This window comes from Natator depressus, chromosome 24, assembly GCF_965152275.1.
Source record: "Natator depressus isolate rNatDep1 chromosome 24, rNatDep2.hap1, whole genome shotgun sequence".
Classification (NCBI taxonomy): domain Eukaryota; kingdom Metazoa; phylum Chordata; order Testudines; family Cheloniidae; genus Natator; species Natator depressus.
The window spans coordinates 18,544,435-18,561,478 of record NC_134257.1 but is presented as its reverse complement, the minus strand read 5'-3'; the positions used below and the strand labels follow the sequence as shown (position 1 = coordinate 18,561,478).

The 17,044-nt window shown below is 51.0% G+C and overlaps 1 protein-coding gene across 1 annotated transcript; it reads right to left on the bottom strand.

The window, feature by feature from the left end:
* Nucleotides 1–2,657: 2,657 nt before the first annotated feature.
* LOC141977010 (interferon-inducible GTPase 5-like) lies at nucleotides 2,658–8,825 on the bottom strand. Its single transcript, XM_074938213.1, has 2 exons — nucleotides 8,785–8,825; nucleotides 2,658–4,488 (listed from the first exon to the last, which is right to left on the bottom strand). Exon 2 carries the CDS (start codon nucleotides 4,459–4,461, stop codon nucleotides 3,199–3,201), a length of 1,263 nt encoding a protein of 420 aa, XP_074794314.1. The 5' UTR covers nucleotides 4,462–4,488; nucleotides 8,785–8,825; the 3' UTR covers nucleotides 2,658–3,198.
* Nucleotides 8,826–17,044: the final 8,219 nt, after the last annotated feature.

Sequence of the window (17,044 nt, the reverse complement as noted above, 5' to 3'; positions counted from 1 at the left end):
CTTCGGTCAGAGATGAAAGGCCGGAGCCATTTCAGGGCCTTGCTTGTCCTCCTTCGGAGGCGGTAGCACGGTGGCAAATGCTGCCGAGACCTGCCGCAGGAGCAGAGAGGCTGCACCCCTGGCCTGTGGGCGGGAGCCCGTCACTCAGGGCCCAAGTGCGGGAGCCAGGCAGGGACAGGGCCGAGCTGCTTGCAAAGTGGGGGAGCCCGCAGTTTGCACAGGTGGAATGAGGAGACCTGCTGTCAGGGGCACGCCTTCATCACCAGGAGTCACATAACTTTTCACTCCAGAGACTCCAGCCCAGCTGGAGGGGGCTGAGCAACATCGCCCAGGCTGGCTTGCCATGCCTGGAGTGTAGGCCCCCAGCCCCCCAGCCCATTTCCTGGTGGACACAGCTCTAAATGTTGCCATGCAGTCAGGGGGTGACAGTGTGCAGTTATAACACACACAGACACACAATGCAGGGCTCAGCCCCTCCAGCAGGGGGCAGCACTCACGCACACACACACACACACCCACACACACACCCACCAAGCCCCAACCCCCTGCCCCAGCCCTGAGCCCCCTGCAACCCAGAGTCCCCTCCTGCACCCCAAACCCCTCATCCCTGGGTTGCCTAAGCATTTTGTTGCGGTCAGGACTCCCTGCAACTGGGCATTAACAGTTTTAACCCATGGGACTCCCTGCCACTGGACATTAACTGTGTTAACCAGAGGGACTCCCTGCCACTGGGAATTAGTGGTGTAACCAGTGGGACTTCCTGCCACTTGGAATTAGTGGGGTTCACGCACCGGACTCCCTGCTACTGGGAATTAGTGGGGTTAACCAGTGGTATTCTCTGTCACTGGGAATGAGCAGTGTTAAACAGTGGGACTCCTCCCACTGGGAATTAGTGGGGTTAACCCACGGGACTCCCTGCCACGGGGCAGTAACAGTGTTAACCAGTGGGACTCCCTGCCAATGGGAATTACTGGGGTTAACCCATGGGACTCCCTACCACTGGGTTTTTCTCTCTGACCATTGTCGTCATGATCTACACAGAAGCTTAATTCAGGTTATAATTGAATTTATTACATGAGACGACTATATATGCACGAGCAGTAATCATAAAGAAACAAACACACTAGTTATTGATACAGCATGAATGCAGTTGCACTGGCCATAGATTACATCGGACAGTGGTTTTCAAACCATGGGTCACGACCCAGCACTGGGTCGCGGAATGGAAGGCGCTGGGTCGCGGCGGCTCTGGTCAGCACGTTAAAGGTCCCGTGGGTGGTGCTGCCCAGCTAAGGCAGGCTCGTCCCTTCCTGCTCTGACACCGCGCTGCGCCCCGGAAGCGGCCAGCAGCAGGTCCGGCTCCTAGGTGGGGGAACCACGGGGCTCCGTGCACTGCCCCTACCCTGAGCAACCGCTTGCACAGATCCGCCGAGGAGCCAGACCTGCTGCTGGCCGTTTCCGGGTGCAGCGCGGTCCCCAGTGCCAGGACAGTCGGGAAGCCTGCCCTAGCACATCTGCTGCGCCACTGACCGGGAGCCCCCGGAGGTAAGCCCGTGACCCCCCCGTTCCCCCCAATCCTTTGCCCCAGCCCTGAGCCCCCCCAAAACCTGAAGCCCCTTCCTGCACCCCAATACCCTCATCCCTGGCCCCACCCCAGAGCGTGTACCCCCAGCCCAGAGCCCTGACCCCCTCCTCCACCCCAACCCCCTGCCCCAGCTCAGAGCCCCCTCCCACACCTTGAACCCTCATTCCCAGACCCACCCCACAGCCCTCACCCATGCACCCCATCCCTCTGCCCCAGCCCTGAGCCCCTCCCACACCCCAAACCCCTCTTTCCCAGCTCCGTTGGGTCGCGGGCATCAACAATGCTCTTCAACGGGGTCACCAGAAAAAAAGGTTGAAAACCACCGACATAGAATTTAGCTTCTATATCCAACTCGTAGCAATACGCTGGATTGTCCAAGGGCTCACCCGGGCTGTTGGGATCATGCTATGATTAAATTGCTCCTCGGATCACCTGATGCAAAACACAGCTTGGTTACAGTCGCTATATGAGCGTTGCAAACTCTTGTGATTCGTGCAGTTATTGGTACTTCCCTGTAAAGCTTCCTGGCGTCATGTGGTCATGGGAGACTCTCAGGTGTTATTCAAAAAAAGAACTTTCTGGCCCTGGTTTCCAGGGGCTGCGCAGAACAGCAGCACACGGTGACCAGCAAACCCTCAAAACAGGAGGCAAATGAAAAAAAAAACAAACATTTTTAAAAATCTCATGATTTTGAGGGGCCTGAGTGGTGATTTCTGAATGCTTGCAGTGACATTGCTGGGAAATGCTTGTTCCAGCACCCTCATTCATCTGTAACCCGGCTGCTAGCACACAAACTAGCCATGGTCTGCACTTCTTCAGATCAAAGGCATTGTTTAGAAGGTGCACAGAGTCTGCTGTAGGCACGGGCTGGATGGTCATTGTTACGAATTATTCCAGTTAGGACATGTACAGTTCGTTTCTAGGCTGAGGCAACCAAATAAAGACAGACTGCAGCGTATCTCAAAGTTGGTAGGTTTATTACGCTCGAGCGTGGTACCGCTCTGTGAAGCAGAACGGGACCCCGATTACAGGTTACACGAAGATTATATACTGTGGGCAAAACATCCTGCCTGTGTAGCTCGGGGGGGCCTAAACAAATAAACAGGCCTTCTCCTTCTCTATCGCCGATCCCCTGCAGTCACCTTCCCCCTGCAAAAAAGCTGAATTAGTAGCTATTTCAGGCATGTCGGCTGGTTCCTGTCTCCTTTGTTTCCCTTATCTTGAAACTGTCCAGCTGTCCCCCCTGAAGGATCCTCCCTTGGTACGTGATGTGCTCGCTTCTAGTTAATGGCCAAGAGGAAAACCAAAATGGAGTCACATATGCTAACTAGGTTGATTTCCCCTAACAGTCGTGCAGGCCAGGTACGAAAGAGACAGCAGCTGACGGCAAGGTTGGTTGCTACACTGAGTTACATCAGTTGAGGATCTTGGTGCATTTCGTTGGTTTTCCTGTATTAGACAAAACGTTTTGTGTAAAAAGCCTAGAAACTTGACTCGCTGCAGGAAATTAAAGAATGAAAATGATGCTTCTTTTTCAGCTTGATTTTTAAAATGTGGGAGGGCCTTGATCTCCAGCTGGGATTGGGTCTCTTATTCATGAACAGGTCTGCTGATCATTTATGCTTTTTCCCGTCTTCCTTCAAAGCAGTCTTCCGAACCCTTCTGGCATCTTCAGCCACTTCACTGAGAAATTTCGACAGCATGAAGTAGGTGGTTAAAAAAGAGATTCCCGCAGTTAACATTTGACCAAGCACTGGTAGAGTTGCAGTTAATGTAGGTACACCCTCCTTTAGCAGCATTTTGATTACAAAATCTCTGTTTATTTCTTTTGCCCCGGGAGATCTGATAACAGCCTTCAACTCTGCTATCGGTTTCCCAGCCTGCCTGGCCAGATTAGCCAAGGAGCCCTCATCTAGGCCAAAGTGCTTGTAGAAGGCAATCATGGATCCTAGCAGGATGCTAATATCACAAGCAACAGAGAGCAGCGGGATTGGAATGACATTGACTAAAGCCGATGCGAGAGAGATTAGCCATATCAGCTTCTGCAGGGTAGCTTTCTTCTTCTTTATGATTTCTTTAGACATGTTTGGCAGACTGAGCAGAAAGGCAAGTCTCTGCAGACCTTGGAGACCATCCTGCAAAGCCCTGACCAGGGCAGGACCATCATACTTAGAGAATTCACAGCTGGAGAGAAGGAAAATCTCTGGGTTGCTCATCCCTATCTTTTGCAGGTGTTTCCTGCAGTCCATCCTGAGTCGCTCCAGGATGCTCTCCTGACTGAACGTTCTAGGGTGATCCCTTTCTTCGTTGCGCAAGTCTTCATCCACCTTGGAGCGCACAAAATAGAACCTCTTCCCCATCCTCTCGATCTCCCGGGCCAGGGCCACGTGGTTGCATTTGAAGCGCTCCGAAGCGATGATCACGAAGAAGTCATAGCGTTTGAAATTCACCTGCCGCAGGTATGTCTTTGGCTTGAAATCTGGGGCGCCAATGCCGGGCAGGTCCCATAGCCTCACGTTGGGGTGGTTTGGATAGGGATAAACAGTCGGCTCCGTTGTCATTTCTGTCACCCCAGTTGGGGCAGCCCCGTCATCCTCAGCGGTCAGTCCCCGGAGGGCGTTGATGAAGGACGATTTCCCGGCACCCGTCTCCCCCGTGACTGCGATGTCGAGCATGGTGGATTTGAGTGACTCCAGCTCCGCCTGCGCTATGGAAGCCACTTCAGCCTGTCCTTTGTCTTTGAAAAGATCCATGAACTCCTCAAACACCTTTATGGAGCCATCGAAGAATTCCTTTGGGTCCGAGTTTAGATCCAGAGCTCCCATGAGCACTGAGATGGACTCCATATCCTTCATGAGCACTGAGACCAGCTCCATATCCGTGGCACCTACAAGAGATTCCCTCTTCCCAAGACAAGAAAAGGAAATGGCACGTTTCGGTTAGTGTAAATGCAGCCTTAAAAAAATAAAACGGTGCAGGTAGCAACGTACAGACTTGCAGCCGTGGGGCTGGTTTCACCCCCACCAACACGTGTGCTGGAACTTGCATCCCCGTCCCCACGGTGCAGACACCTGAAGCACTGTAAATACTGGGTAACCTCCCCGGTGCACGGACTATTACTCCTGGGGGAATTCTGCGCTACTGTGCACGTGTATAATTAACGAGCTGTGCATATTTTTAATATTTTGGAGCAGAATTCTCCCAGGAGTAGTCGATGGGGCTGTCAGATGTGCTGCTCTGCGGAGCCAGGAGAGCAGGAGGTCGCCAGGAGGGGTGTCTGGTGATGTCTGGAGTACGTGTTGCTTTTCGGGATGAGTTGGGGATGGGAGTGAAAGCCAAGGACCACCCAGCACAGGCACAGAGGTGGAGGGAGAGGGGCTCAGACCACTCCACGAGATCAAAGTGCTCCTAATTCCCGATTCCCACATGGGGGGCAGGCACCTCTAGAGTGCAGCCCCCCCCAATCCTGGCTGACACGAGGAGTGGTAAGGAGAAGGACTCTGACACTCCCCGATCCTGGTACACACCTGGGAGGAGACTATGTGGGGCTGACACACTCCTTCACCCTTCATCCCTCCCCCTTTCCCTGCCACTCACCTGTGTGTCACCCCTAGCATCCCCCCCCCAATCCCCACCCCTTTCCTCTGAGGTGGCCCCCAACTCCTCCCCATCAACCACCCCATTTATCCCCCTCCCCTCGCTGCAGCCCTAAACTGCTATAACCAGAATAAAAACCTACTTGGACAAATCATAGACGTAGGACTGCAAGAGACCTCAAGAGGTCATCGACTCCAGTCCCCTGCACTCATGGCAGGACTAAGTATTATCTAGACCATCCCTGACATGGGTTTGTCCAACCTGCTCTTAAAAACCTCCAGTGATGGAGATTCCACAACCTCCCTAGGGAATCTTTCCAGTGCCTAACCATCCCAAAAGGACATTTTTTCCAACCTAAACCACCCTTGCTGCCGTTTAAGCCCATTGCTTCTTGTTCTGTCCTCAGAGGCTAACGAGAACATTTTTTTTCACTCCTCCTTGTAACAACTTATTATGTACTTGAAAACTGTTCTCATGACTGGTAGAGAAGGGTACAGCTTGCTCAGGAAGGACAGGCAGGGAAAAGGGAGGAGGTGTTGCCTTATGCATTAAAAATGTGCACACCTGGACTGAGGTGGAGATGGAAATAGGAGACAGACTTGTTGAAAGTCTCTGGGTCAGGATAAAAAGGTTAAAAAACAAGGGTGATGTCATGGTCGGGGGTCTACTGCTGACCACCTAACCAGGAAGAAGACCACCTAACCTGTGGGTGAGGCTTTTTCAAACAACTCACAAAATCATCCAAAGCCCAGGCCGTGGTGGTGATGAGGGACTTCAACTACCCAGACATCTGTTGGGAAAATAACCCAGCAGGGCACAGATTATCCAACAAGTTCTTGGAACGCATTGGAGACAATTTTTTATTTCAGAAGGTCAAGAAAGCTACTAAGGGGGAGGCTGTTCTAGATTTGATTTTGACAAATAGGGAGGAACTGGCTGAGATTTTGAAAGTGGAAGGCAGCTTGGGTGAAAGTGATTGTGAAATGGTAGAGTTCAGGATTCTAAGGAATGGTAGGAGGGAGAACAGCACAATAAAGACAATGGGTTTCAAGAAGGCGACTTTAGCAAACTCAGGGAGTTGGTAGGTAAGATCCCATAGCAAGTGTAAGGGGAAAAACCAATTGAAGACAGTTGGCAGTTTTTCAAAGAGACATTATTAAGGGCACAAGAGCAAATTATCCCACTGCGTAGGAAAGATAGGAAGGATGGCAAGAGACCAGCCTGGCTTACCCAGGAGATCTTCAATGATCTAAAAATCAAAAAAGAGTCCTACAAAAAGTGGAAACTCAGTCAAATTATAAACGATGACTATAAACAAATAACACAAGTATGCAGGGACAAAATTAGAAAGGCCAAGGCACAAAACGAGATCAAACTAGATAGGGAGATAAAGGGTAACAAAAATATTTTACAAATGCATTAGAAGCAAGAGGAAGACCAAGGACAGAGTAGGCCCATTACTCAATGAGGGGGGCGGGGCGGAGAAGCAGAGTGGGGCGGCGCGTTCAGGGGAGGAGGCGGAGGCAGAGTGGAGGTGAGCTGGGGCCGGGGGTGGGGCAGGGAGCTGCCGGTGGGTGCTCTGCACCCTCCACATTTTCCCCTTGGGTGCTCCAGCCCTGGAGCACCCGTGGAGTCGGCGCCTAAGGTGCCACTTTTGGCCGGTTAAATTTAGAAGCCCTGTTAGAACCGGTTGTCCCTCATGGAACAACCGGTTCAAAAAGGGCTTCTAAATTTAACAACCAGTTCTAGCGAACCGGTGCGAACCGGCTCCAGCTCACCACTGGGTGCAGGGCTGTGGGTGCAGATTACAAAACTCTACTAAACTCCAAATGTTAGCAGCCCACCGCCCTAGTGGCCCTGCCCCCAACACTTTTAAACTAAAGAAACACTCCCGCCCCCGTGATGTCTGCCAGGGTTTGTGGCCAGCAGCAGCCTCTTGGTGCTGCATGGGGGGAAGGGAAGGGAGCTGCTTCCTGCCACAGGGGGAAGGGAAGGGGGTTGGGCTGTGCGGCACGGCCCTGCCCGGCCAGGCCCTGCTGCGATCCCTGCTCTCGGAGTCATGGGTGCCTGGAGCAGGGCCGGAGCCTCACAGCAGCAACAGCGAGCGGCTACCGCCGGTCGCTTCTCTGGGCAGGGGCGGATTAAGATTTATTGGGGCCCTGGGCACAAAGAACATTCCCCCCCACCCATTAAAACACGAATGGATCAAAATGCATGAATACAAAGACTCCCTACAGGCCCTTTATGTTTCTCGTTCCTTGTAAAGAGATCACATGTGGTCAGTATTTTGATTCTGTGACTTGTATCCTTTTCCCCATCATCCATGGAACCGAGAGTAACTTAGGCAACTAACTACAGCCAGACTTTGCTGGGCAATGGAAAAAACGTGCTACACGTAATATACTGTAAATGCCTCTGGTATGCGTCCACTGCACTTACAGTTTGATAATTGCATCACATTACGTGCCCAAAACTACAAACCAAGGAAGCATGCTGTCACACGGGCTCAGACAGGAGAGAGGAGGCCGGGCGGGCCCGGGGTGGTGGTGGAAGGAGGCTGACAGAGAATATGAGGCAGTAGGGTCAGAGGGGTTCAGCAGGGCAGGCGGCAGACTGAGGCGTGTGCTGGGAATGGGGAGGAACGGTGGTGAGCAAAGCGGGGTCGGGGAGCTTGGGGTGTGGAAGGAGACAGAGGAGAATGTGGGTCCAGAAGGGGCGCTGAGCAGGGCGAGGGAGGAGGAGTGGGAAAGGGCAGGGGGAGGGGGCGCAGGTGAGTGCGGCGGGGGACGGGAACCTCTGGGGGAGCAGGGAGTGAGGATGTGAGAGGGGGCCCAGGCAGAGAGACGTGTGGGGCTAGATTGGCAGCTGCCCAACCTCTGGGGGAGCAGGGAGTGAGGATGTGAGAGGGGGCCCAGGCAGGGAGACGTGTGGGGCTAGATTGGCAGCTGCCCAGCCCCAGGGGTTAGGGGAGAACAAGTAGCATCGCCCCTCCCAGACCCAACCAGGAGTGGGGGCTGGGGGGTCACACGGCGAGCAGAGTTTAAATCTCCCGTGCCCCGGTTCTGCTCTGGACTCCTTGCTCTGGGTTTCTGGCCTCCCATCCGCGCCCCACCACGCCCTGCCCTGCCCTGCGGCTCCAGTTTCAGCCACCGCTACAGGAAATGCCGGAGCTGGCGCAAACGACGGGCGACGGGTACCGCACCCACCACCCGCCTGCCCCAGCAGGAGCCGGGGCTGCCGCCGGGGGCCCCGGAAATTGGCCGGTCCCGTGTGTTAACCAGCCACTGGGGCCACCGGCGCCAGAACCAGGGTGGAGGTTTGGGGGCCATGCCCCCCCCCCGCCACGTCTACAACGGCTCCCGTGGCCTTGGCCCAGACACACGCCCAGCAGCCAGAGCAGAGCCTGCCACGTGGCGTGCAATTTTCCCACTGCAGCTGGGGGCTAACGCCGCCGGGCTGTGGGGCAAGGGGGGTGTTTCCCCCCAAAGCTCTCCGGACTGGGAGCCGCCTGGCAGAGGGAGAGGCCCAGGCTGAGGGGTGTTGCTGCTGGGCACCCAGAGGCCGGTTCTCAGGGGGGCCCTGCCTGCAGGCCTGGGACTCACCAGCTCCCGACAGCCGGTCCTGCCTTTCTGGTGGCTAGCTGCTGACTGAGTGTCGCTGGATCTCTCAAGAGAAAAAGGCACTTCCCCTCTGAAGAAGCCCAGCCCCCTCGTTAGAACACGCCCAAACCACACCCAGACCTTGCACAGAGCACCCAGGGCAGGGCTTTCTACAGACTCCACTATGGTTTTTAATACTTCTGTTTTTGCCGCAGGCAGCGTTAACTTACACATTCCAAATTTTAACATAGGAAAATTGTGGCTACTTACATTAGTCAAAAAGTTCAGCCTTCCTGTCTCCATCCTCCCTGGGCGCTCCTGCCTCAATGTGGTACATTCCCCTCTTCAACCGGGCAAGCATTTCCCACCATGGGACAAAATATTTACAGCAAATCCACCCTCTCCTTAACCCGCAGTGAACATGCAGCGTGCTGCTGAGGGTCCAGTGACCTGCCCTGTTCTGCTGCTTGGACTTCACAGGGTTCAGCTGAGAGGACACTCCTTCCACATCAGCGTTACTCAGAGGCATGGCGAGTAGGGAAAGGGCAAACAGGGCTGGGTCGTTAAAGCACTGCTCAATGCTACCGTCTTGGAAATTGTAAACTTCCAGTTCCAGCCACAACTGCCCTGTGATTTTGTCATCGATGCTCTTCCATTCCTGGAAGTTGAGTGCTCATTACTGTGCACCCAAGGCCCCCAAGTCACGTCTGAAAATGTTCACCATGGTCACTAGTTGAGGCTTTCCCTGAGAGAGAATCACTGGAGGCCTGAACCCTGACAAAGATTTCCACAGATGAATATTTGTTGGCCGTCTCAACTGTACTTGTTTAGGTTTCAGAGTAGCAGCCGTGTTAGTCTGTATCCGTAAAAAGAAAAGGAGGACTTGTAGCACCTTAGAGACTAACAAATTTGTTAGAGAAGTGAGCTGTAGCTCACAAAAGCTTATGCTCTAATAAATTTGTTAGTCTCTAAGGTGCCACAAGTCCTCCTTTTCTTTGTACTTGTTTAGCAGCTTCAGGAAAGCAGTCTTGGCTTCTATTCTTTAGATTAGCTTCACAGTGTTATAAGATTTGTGTCTCTTTTTAGCAACAGTGAAAATTTATTATTAAAGTTAATGTTTAAAATCAAATTTACACAAGTTAAGGAGGAAGGTGCTGTACATCTGGGGTTGGGCTTGGGTTATGGGGATCAGTTACAAGGTTCACGAGGTACATACATAGCACATAACCAGTATAGGTCCAGATTGGGGTATGGGAGTTTTTAAACCGTTAGTGGATAAAGGGGCTCAGGTACGCCACCCATGGAATGTATTAAGAGTCCAAGTCAGGATCAGTGTAGCGAATAAGTACATGGGAGGGGTGCGTCCCTCGGTTCATTAGGGAAGGGAGGAAGTGGGTTATTTCCCTGGTTGGCATTCTCAATGACTCGACCTGGTACTGGCGGTGTCCTGTGATGTGTTCCGTGTAGATGTCTCTGGACCACTTGATGGTGTCGGACGCCATGAGCTGTCTCATGAGCCAGGCGTGGCGTTGACCAACGCCGCACGCTTTCAGCACCGGCTCGTTGTGGGGGTCCCACGTGCCCAGGGCTCCCACTATCAGGGCGTGTATCTGGACCTCATAGCCCTGGGCTCTCAGGGTGTCGGCCGGCGGGGTGTACTTCAACGCCTTCTGTGCTCGGGCCTCGTGGAAGGCCAGTGACCTGTTTGCAAATGGCACCGTGACGTCTACCATGAGGACTTTCTTCTTTTCTGCGTCGGTCAAGACGATGTCGGGTCGCAGTCAGCTCTCTGTCCTGGGGACGGCGGAGCCGACGGTGATCTTCCCCAGCGACAGTGGGATGGCTTTCACCAGCCAGTTCTGGATGGCGTTTTGGCGGTGGCGCCAGGCTCTGGAGCAGTATTTGCATCCACACAGGACATGGGGCAAGGTCTCGTTGGCGTAGACGCACTTCCTGCAGCGCTTGTCCTGGTTGCCATGGCAAATGGCTCCATTGAGGGGAACGCAGTTGAGTCGGGCCCGGTGGACGAACCGCCAGTCGGCGAACCTGGTGACGCTGGCCCCGGGGAGGAAATGGTTGCTGGCGTCCCACTTGCTAGACACCTCAAACACCTTGCCCTGGTCCGGCTTCCACTTGAGGTTCTCGGCGTAGTGGCACCAGATGGCGTCTTTCAGGGTCCTTTCCAGCAGCGTTCTGGTGGTCAGGGTGACGATGGTGTGGTCCGGGGTCTTTATGCGCGGCACCAGTATTCCCAGCTCCCAGCGCTCCTCGCACCACTTCCAGCGGCAGCTGATCCTCTCTTCTAGACGTCTTGAGGCTTTGCGGGCGCGGGACCAGAGAGAGGACAGGTCTTAGTACACCCAAATTAACAGCACACAGTGGCAAGCAGCCGGCTGCGTCACCCAAACTGACTTCATGGAGTTTACTATCAGATAAAGGGATCCTTTCTGAAAACAACACTCTGGATATAAGAGGACAAAAGAGAGACTGGAGGCAGTCCAGCATTTTGACAGCATTACCACCAGAGTCGAGTTGGAACAGTTGATTGATTCTAGCAAATTCCTGCAGAACTGGTGTTAGAAACTGTAAAAACTAGGGCTGTCAATTAATCGCAGTTAACTCAAAAGTTAACCGTGATTAATCGTGATTAATTGCAGTTTTAATCACACTGTTAAACAATCATAGAATACCAGTTGAAATTTATTATAAATATTTTGGGTGTTTTCCACATTTCAAATATATTGATTTCAATTACAATTCAGAATACAAAGAGTACAGTGATCACTTTATATTATTATTTTTATTACCAATATTTGCACTGTAAAAAGATAAAAGTATTTTTCAATACGCTTCATGCAAATATTGTAGTGCAATCTCTTTATCGTGAAAGTGCAATTTAAAAATGTTGATTTTTTTTGTTACATAACTTTACTCAAAAACAAAAGAATGTAAAACTTTAGAGCACAGGTGGGGAGCCTTTTTTCTACCAGGGGCCACTAACCCACAGAAAAAATCAATTGTGGGTGACACGCAGCCCCGTGAGAGGGGTGGATGTGCAGGGGCTCTGGGCTTCCACCTGCAATGGGGCAAGCTAGCGCTCACAGCTCCAGCCCCACGGAGAGGCGCAGAGGCTTGGGGTGGGGCCAGAAATGAAGGGTTCAGGGTGCAGGACGGGGCTCCGGGCTGGGACAGGAGGTTGGCGCTCTGAAGGGGATGAGGCTTCAGATGGGGTGGGGCTGAGGCCAAGGGGTTTGGAGAGCGGCAGTGGGCTCAGGGGCAGGCTAGGGCTGGGGCAGGGGGTTTGGGGTGCAACAGCTGGGCGTGGGAGGGAGTTAGGGTGCAGGATGGGGTTCCAAACAGGGGCAGGGGATGTGACATTATCTAAATGATCTATGACCATATAGATCATTATTGCAACCACTGTCATATAGTTGCATACAAAGCTTGCGCAAAGGTGGTCAAGTAAGATATCTGTGAAAAGGTTATGATTTGCTGGTTATGATTATGCTGTTTGTATTCATGTGTCATTTTTGTATTTGCAGGTATGAGTATTGGCTGTGTACTTGTATTTAATTCTGAGCAGTTTATTGAGAAGGGACTATTCAGATTAAGAAGTACTTGACTGACAATGAACCCTAGGAAATGCCCTTCTACACTGAATGGACTTTCAAGCTGGAATGTGGGTGAGGGTTTCTGCTGTGACTAGGCAAAAACTATGTGCATGTGGTTCCAAACGCCATCTTGTGACTGTACTTTTCGACAGCAAGAACAAAGGGAGTCCCTCCCCATGGGAGAAGATATAAAAGGCCCTGGGTACATCACCATTTTACCTCTTTCCTGCTTCTGCTTCTCTACTGCTCAAACCTCTGGACTATGGACTTATACTAATGGGAGTATTCTAACAAGGGGACTGAGGTCCTTCCAAGGATTTGGAAGTAACCAGAGACTTGATTTGAGCAGGGCCATGGGGCTGAGCCAGTCGAGCCTCGGTGTCCAACGGGACTGTCCGCACAGACCAAGCAAATGGGAAAACTTGCTATGGAAGGGAAGAGGGGCCTGGAAGCCAGGACACCTGGGTTCTATCCCCAGTGCTGGGAGGATAGTGGGGTCTACGGGTTAGAGCAGGGGGGGCTGGGAGCCAGGACTCGGGTTCCATTGTCAAGTCTTCTGACCAGCTTCTGGCAAAAAACCAAGCACACACGTGTGTGTGCGCGCACACACACACACACACACACACACAGAGTCTGTCACTCAGTTTCCCCGTCTGTAAAACTGGGATGATAACACTCACCTGCCTCAGATTGGTGCCACGGTGCAAACAAACGCAGGGGCACTTTATAAAGGCTTTTTCCAGGCTGCATTGCTGGGCAGGGGAAAGGATTGTTCTAATGATTTTAATATATATGCTGTAAATAGCGAGCCAATGATTTAATTTATGGAAGCAGAGAGAGCTGTTTGGCGGGGAGGTGGGGGCAAGGGGGTGTTTAATGTCAAATCTATTTACAGAAGCTTTTTTGCAGGGGATTGTAAAAACAAAAACAAATCCTTTTTCTGTAAAAATTCACAAGTGTCTATTAAAGAGACCTCTGTGGTGACGCAGGAAATTGTCTGGGTCGGCAACCGCGCGGAGCCATCCTTTCACAGGTGGAGCGGGCAGGGCTGGGGTCTGAGGGCCTGGGCGATTATTTGTGTTACGGGACCAGCTATCAGGGCGCCGGGCCTTGCTAGCTGTAGTACATTGTTACTGCTACTGGGTATATTGGGGGAGGCGGGGCTGGGAGCCAGCTCTCCTGGGTTCTCTCCCCAGTTCTGGGAAGGGAGTAGGCTCTAGTGGTTAGAGCAGGAGGGCTGGGACTCCTGGGTTTTATTTCAGAGTCTGCTCTGGGACCTTGAGCAGGTAATTTCCCCCTGTTCTCTGGGGATGCCCCTTCTGATGGGTTCGTTCACAGAGACCCCCTTGGGGGTCCACATATCTATTCAGGGGACACCATCATAAGACCTAATCACACCAGCCACACCCTCAGGGGCTCATTCACCTGCACATTTACCAATGTGATCTATGCCATCCTGTGCCAGCAATGCCCCTCTGCCATGTACATTGGCCAAACTGGACAGTCTCTATGCAAACGAATAAATGGACACAAATCAGATGTCAAGAATTGTAACATTCAAAACCAGTTGGAGAACACTTCAATCTCCCTGGTCACTCAATTACAGACCTAAAAGTCACAATTCTTCAACAAAAAAACTTCAAAAACAGACTCCAGCGAGAAACTGCGGAACTGGAATTAATTTGTAATCTGGACACCATTAAATTAAGCTTGAATACAGACTGGGAGTGGATGGGTCATTACACAAACTAAAAACTATTTCCCCATGCTAATTTTTCCCCCTACTGTTATTCACACCTTCTTGTCAACTGTTTGAAATGGGCCATCCTGATTATCACTACAAAAGTTTTTTTTCTCCTGCTGATAATAGCCCACCTTAATTGATTTGTCTCATTAGAGTTGGTATGGCAACCCCCATCTTTTGATGTTCTCTGAATATATCTATCTATCTACCTTCCTATTTTATTTTCCACTCCATGCATCCAATAAAGTGGGTTTTAGCCCATGAAAGCTTATGCCCAAATACATTTCTTAGTCTCTAAGGTGCCACAAGTACGCCTCGTTCTTTTTGCTGATACAGACTAACATGGCTACCTCTCTGAAACCTGTCACCATGCAAGGCACTGAATTTAGCCATATAAAGTCTGCCTTTACAGAATTATTCTGTCCCATTAGAAGTTTGTTTTTGAAATTGTTGTTCTGTTCCGTGTGGGAATAAGTATGTGTGGAGTGTAAATAGATAAGAGAAAAAACCGCCAGTAAATTACAAAAGGGGGAGTGAAGAAACAAGATGCCAGCGTGATCATCCTGAGACCCTAATGGATGGAAGAGAGTGCAGATTGACAACCCTAAAGTGCAAAGGCCTCCGCCCTAAATCAAGAACAAGATACGAGAAAAGGAAATGGAGGATAGCTGTGAAAACCACATGTTGACGATGAAAGAGAAACTGCGAAAACAACTAGTTTGTGATTCAAGCATGACACACCCTGGAATGGTAACTATAGCATCGACTCTCAGGACAGTATGTGTGTGCGTGTGGTGTGATTGAATGCATATGCTAATTGTTGTATTTTCAATAAACCCATTGAATTGCCTTATCCCCTGAAAAAGATCCTGTGTGCTTCTTATAAGCATAACACACTGTCGGCCACTCCCAGCTCCTGGCAGTGGGAGGTTAGCAACACCCTGAGGATGGGCTGCATCCTTGCCTGGCCTGGTTCATAGCCATTGATGGACCCATCCTCCAGGAACTTATCTAGTTCTTTTTTTAATGCTGTTATAGTCTTGGCCTTCACAACATCCCTTGGCAAGAGTTCCACAGGCTGAAGAAATACTTCCTTTTGTTTGTTTTTAACCTGCTGCCCATTAATTTCATTGGGTGAGCCCTGGTTCTTGTGTTATGTGAAGGGGTAAATAACACTTCCTTATCTACTTTCTCCGCAGAAGTCATGATTTTACAGACTTCTATCATACGCCCCTCAGTCATCTCTTTTCTAAGCTCAAAAGTCCCAGTCTTATTAATCTTTCCTCATACGGAAGCCGTTCCATCCCCCTCATCATTTTCGTTGCCCTTTTCTGAAACTTTTCCCATTCCAATAGATCTTTTTTGAGATGTGGCGACCACATTTGCACAGAGTATTCAAGATGTGGGCGTTCCATGGATTTATATAGAGGCAACATGCTATTTTCTGTCTTATTATCCATCCCTTTCTTAATGATTCCCAACATTCTGGTCGCTTTTTTGACTGCCCCTGCACATTGAGTGGATGTTTTCAGAGAACTATCCACAATGACTCCAAGATCTCTTTTTTGAGTGGTAACAGATAATTTAGACCCCATCATTTTATATGTATCATTAGGATTGTGTTTTCCAGTGTGCATTCATCAACATTGAATTTCATCTGCCATTTTGTTGCCCAGTCACCCAGTTTTGAGAGATCCTTTTGTAGCTCTTCGCAGTCTGTCTGGGACTTAACTATCTTGAGTAGTTTTGTATCATCTGCAAATTTTGCCACCTCACTGTTTACCCCTTTCTCCAGATCATTTATGAATATGTTGAATAGGACTGGGCCCAGTACAGACCCTTGGGGGACACCACTATTTACCTCTCTCCATTCTGAAAACTGACCATTTATTCCTAGCCTTTGTTTCCTATCTTTTAACCAATTACCGATCCATGAGAGAACCTTTCCTCTTATCCCATGGCAGCTCACTTTGCTTAAGGGCCTTTGGTGAAGGACTAAATCTAAGTACACTATATCAACTGGATCCCCCTTGTCCACATGCTTGTTGACCCCCTCAGAGAATTCTAGTAGATTGGTGAGGCGTGATTTCCCTTTACAAAAGCCATGTTGACTCTTCCTCAATGAATCGTGTTTATCTCTGTATCTGATAATTTTGTTCTTTACTATAGTTTCGACCAGTTTGCCCGGTACTAAAGTTAGGCTTCCCTGCCTGTAATCGCCGGGATCACCTCTGGGTTTCAGGTGGAAAGGAGGGAATTAATCACTGATAGTGGGGTGGGGTTTTGGGATCAGGTGGGGATGGAGGAAGGCAGCATGGTATCAATGTCCCAGGGGCCCCTGGATCTGCCGGAGACTCGTGTTAATAATTGACAGCGCCCGAAACAAGCATCCTTGGGAATTGTTTAAGGTGGGAAGGGGGAGTTTTTGGTGCATGGATGAGAGCAGGGGGAGACTCAGAGCAGGAATTTGCTGTCCTGGGAGAGAAGGAGAGAGAGAGATTCCTTCTCTCTACAGCAGGTGCAATCTCTAAGATTCCCTCACGAAGTGTGTTAGTAAGTGAGACGATACCGTCCCCGGGGTCTGTGCCAGTGCCCTGCCCTGCCAAGGAGAAATGAATCATTCTGTGCATTACAGAAGCGTCTACAAGTCACAATTGAGATCAGGGCCCTGTCGCGCCGGGCAGGGCCCAGAGACACTGAGAGACAGTCCCGGCCCCAGCTGAGATCAGGGCCCCCTCTCATGAGACACTGCACAGACACAGAGACTGTCCCTTCAGTGAAAAGCGCCCTCATGGCTCAGGTACATCCCTGCCCACCCCCTACCCCCCCACCCCCCACCTAAGTTCCTGGCCCAGGGCCTGCGGCTGTTAACACCCAGCCCCTGAGTCTTTCTGGCAGCCAGGAATTT

Coding starts and splice junctions, on each gene's coding strand:
- LOC141977010 (XM_074938213.1), bottom strand. CDS start 4,461: ATGGAGCTGGTCTCAGTGCTCATGAAGGATATGGAGTCCATCTCAGTG.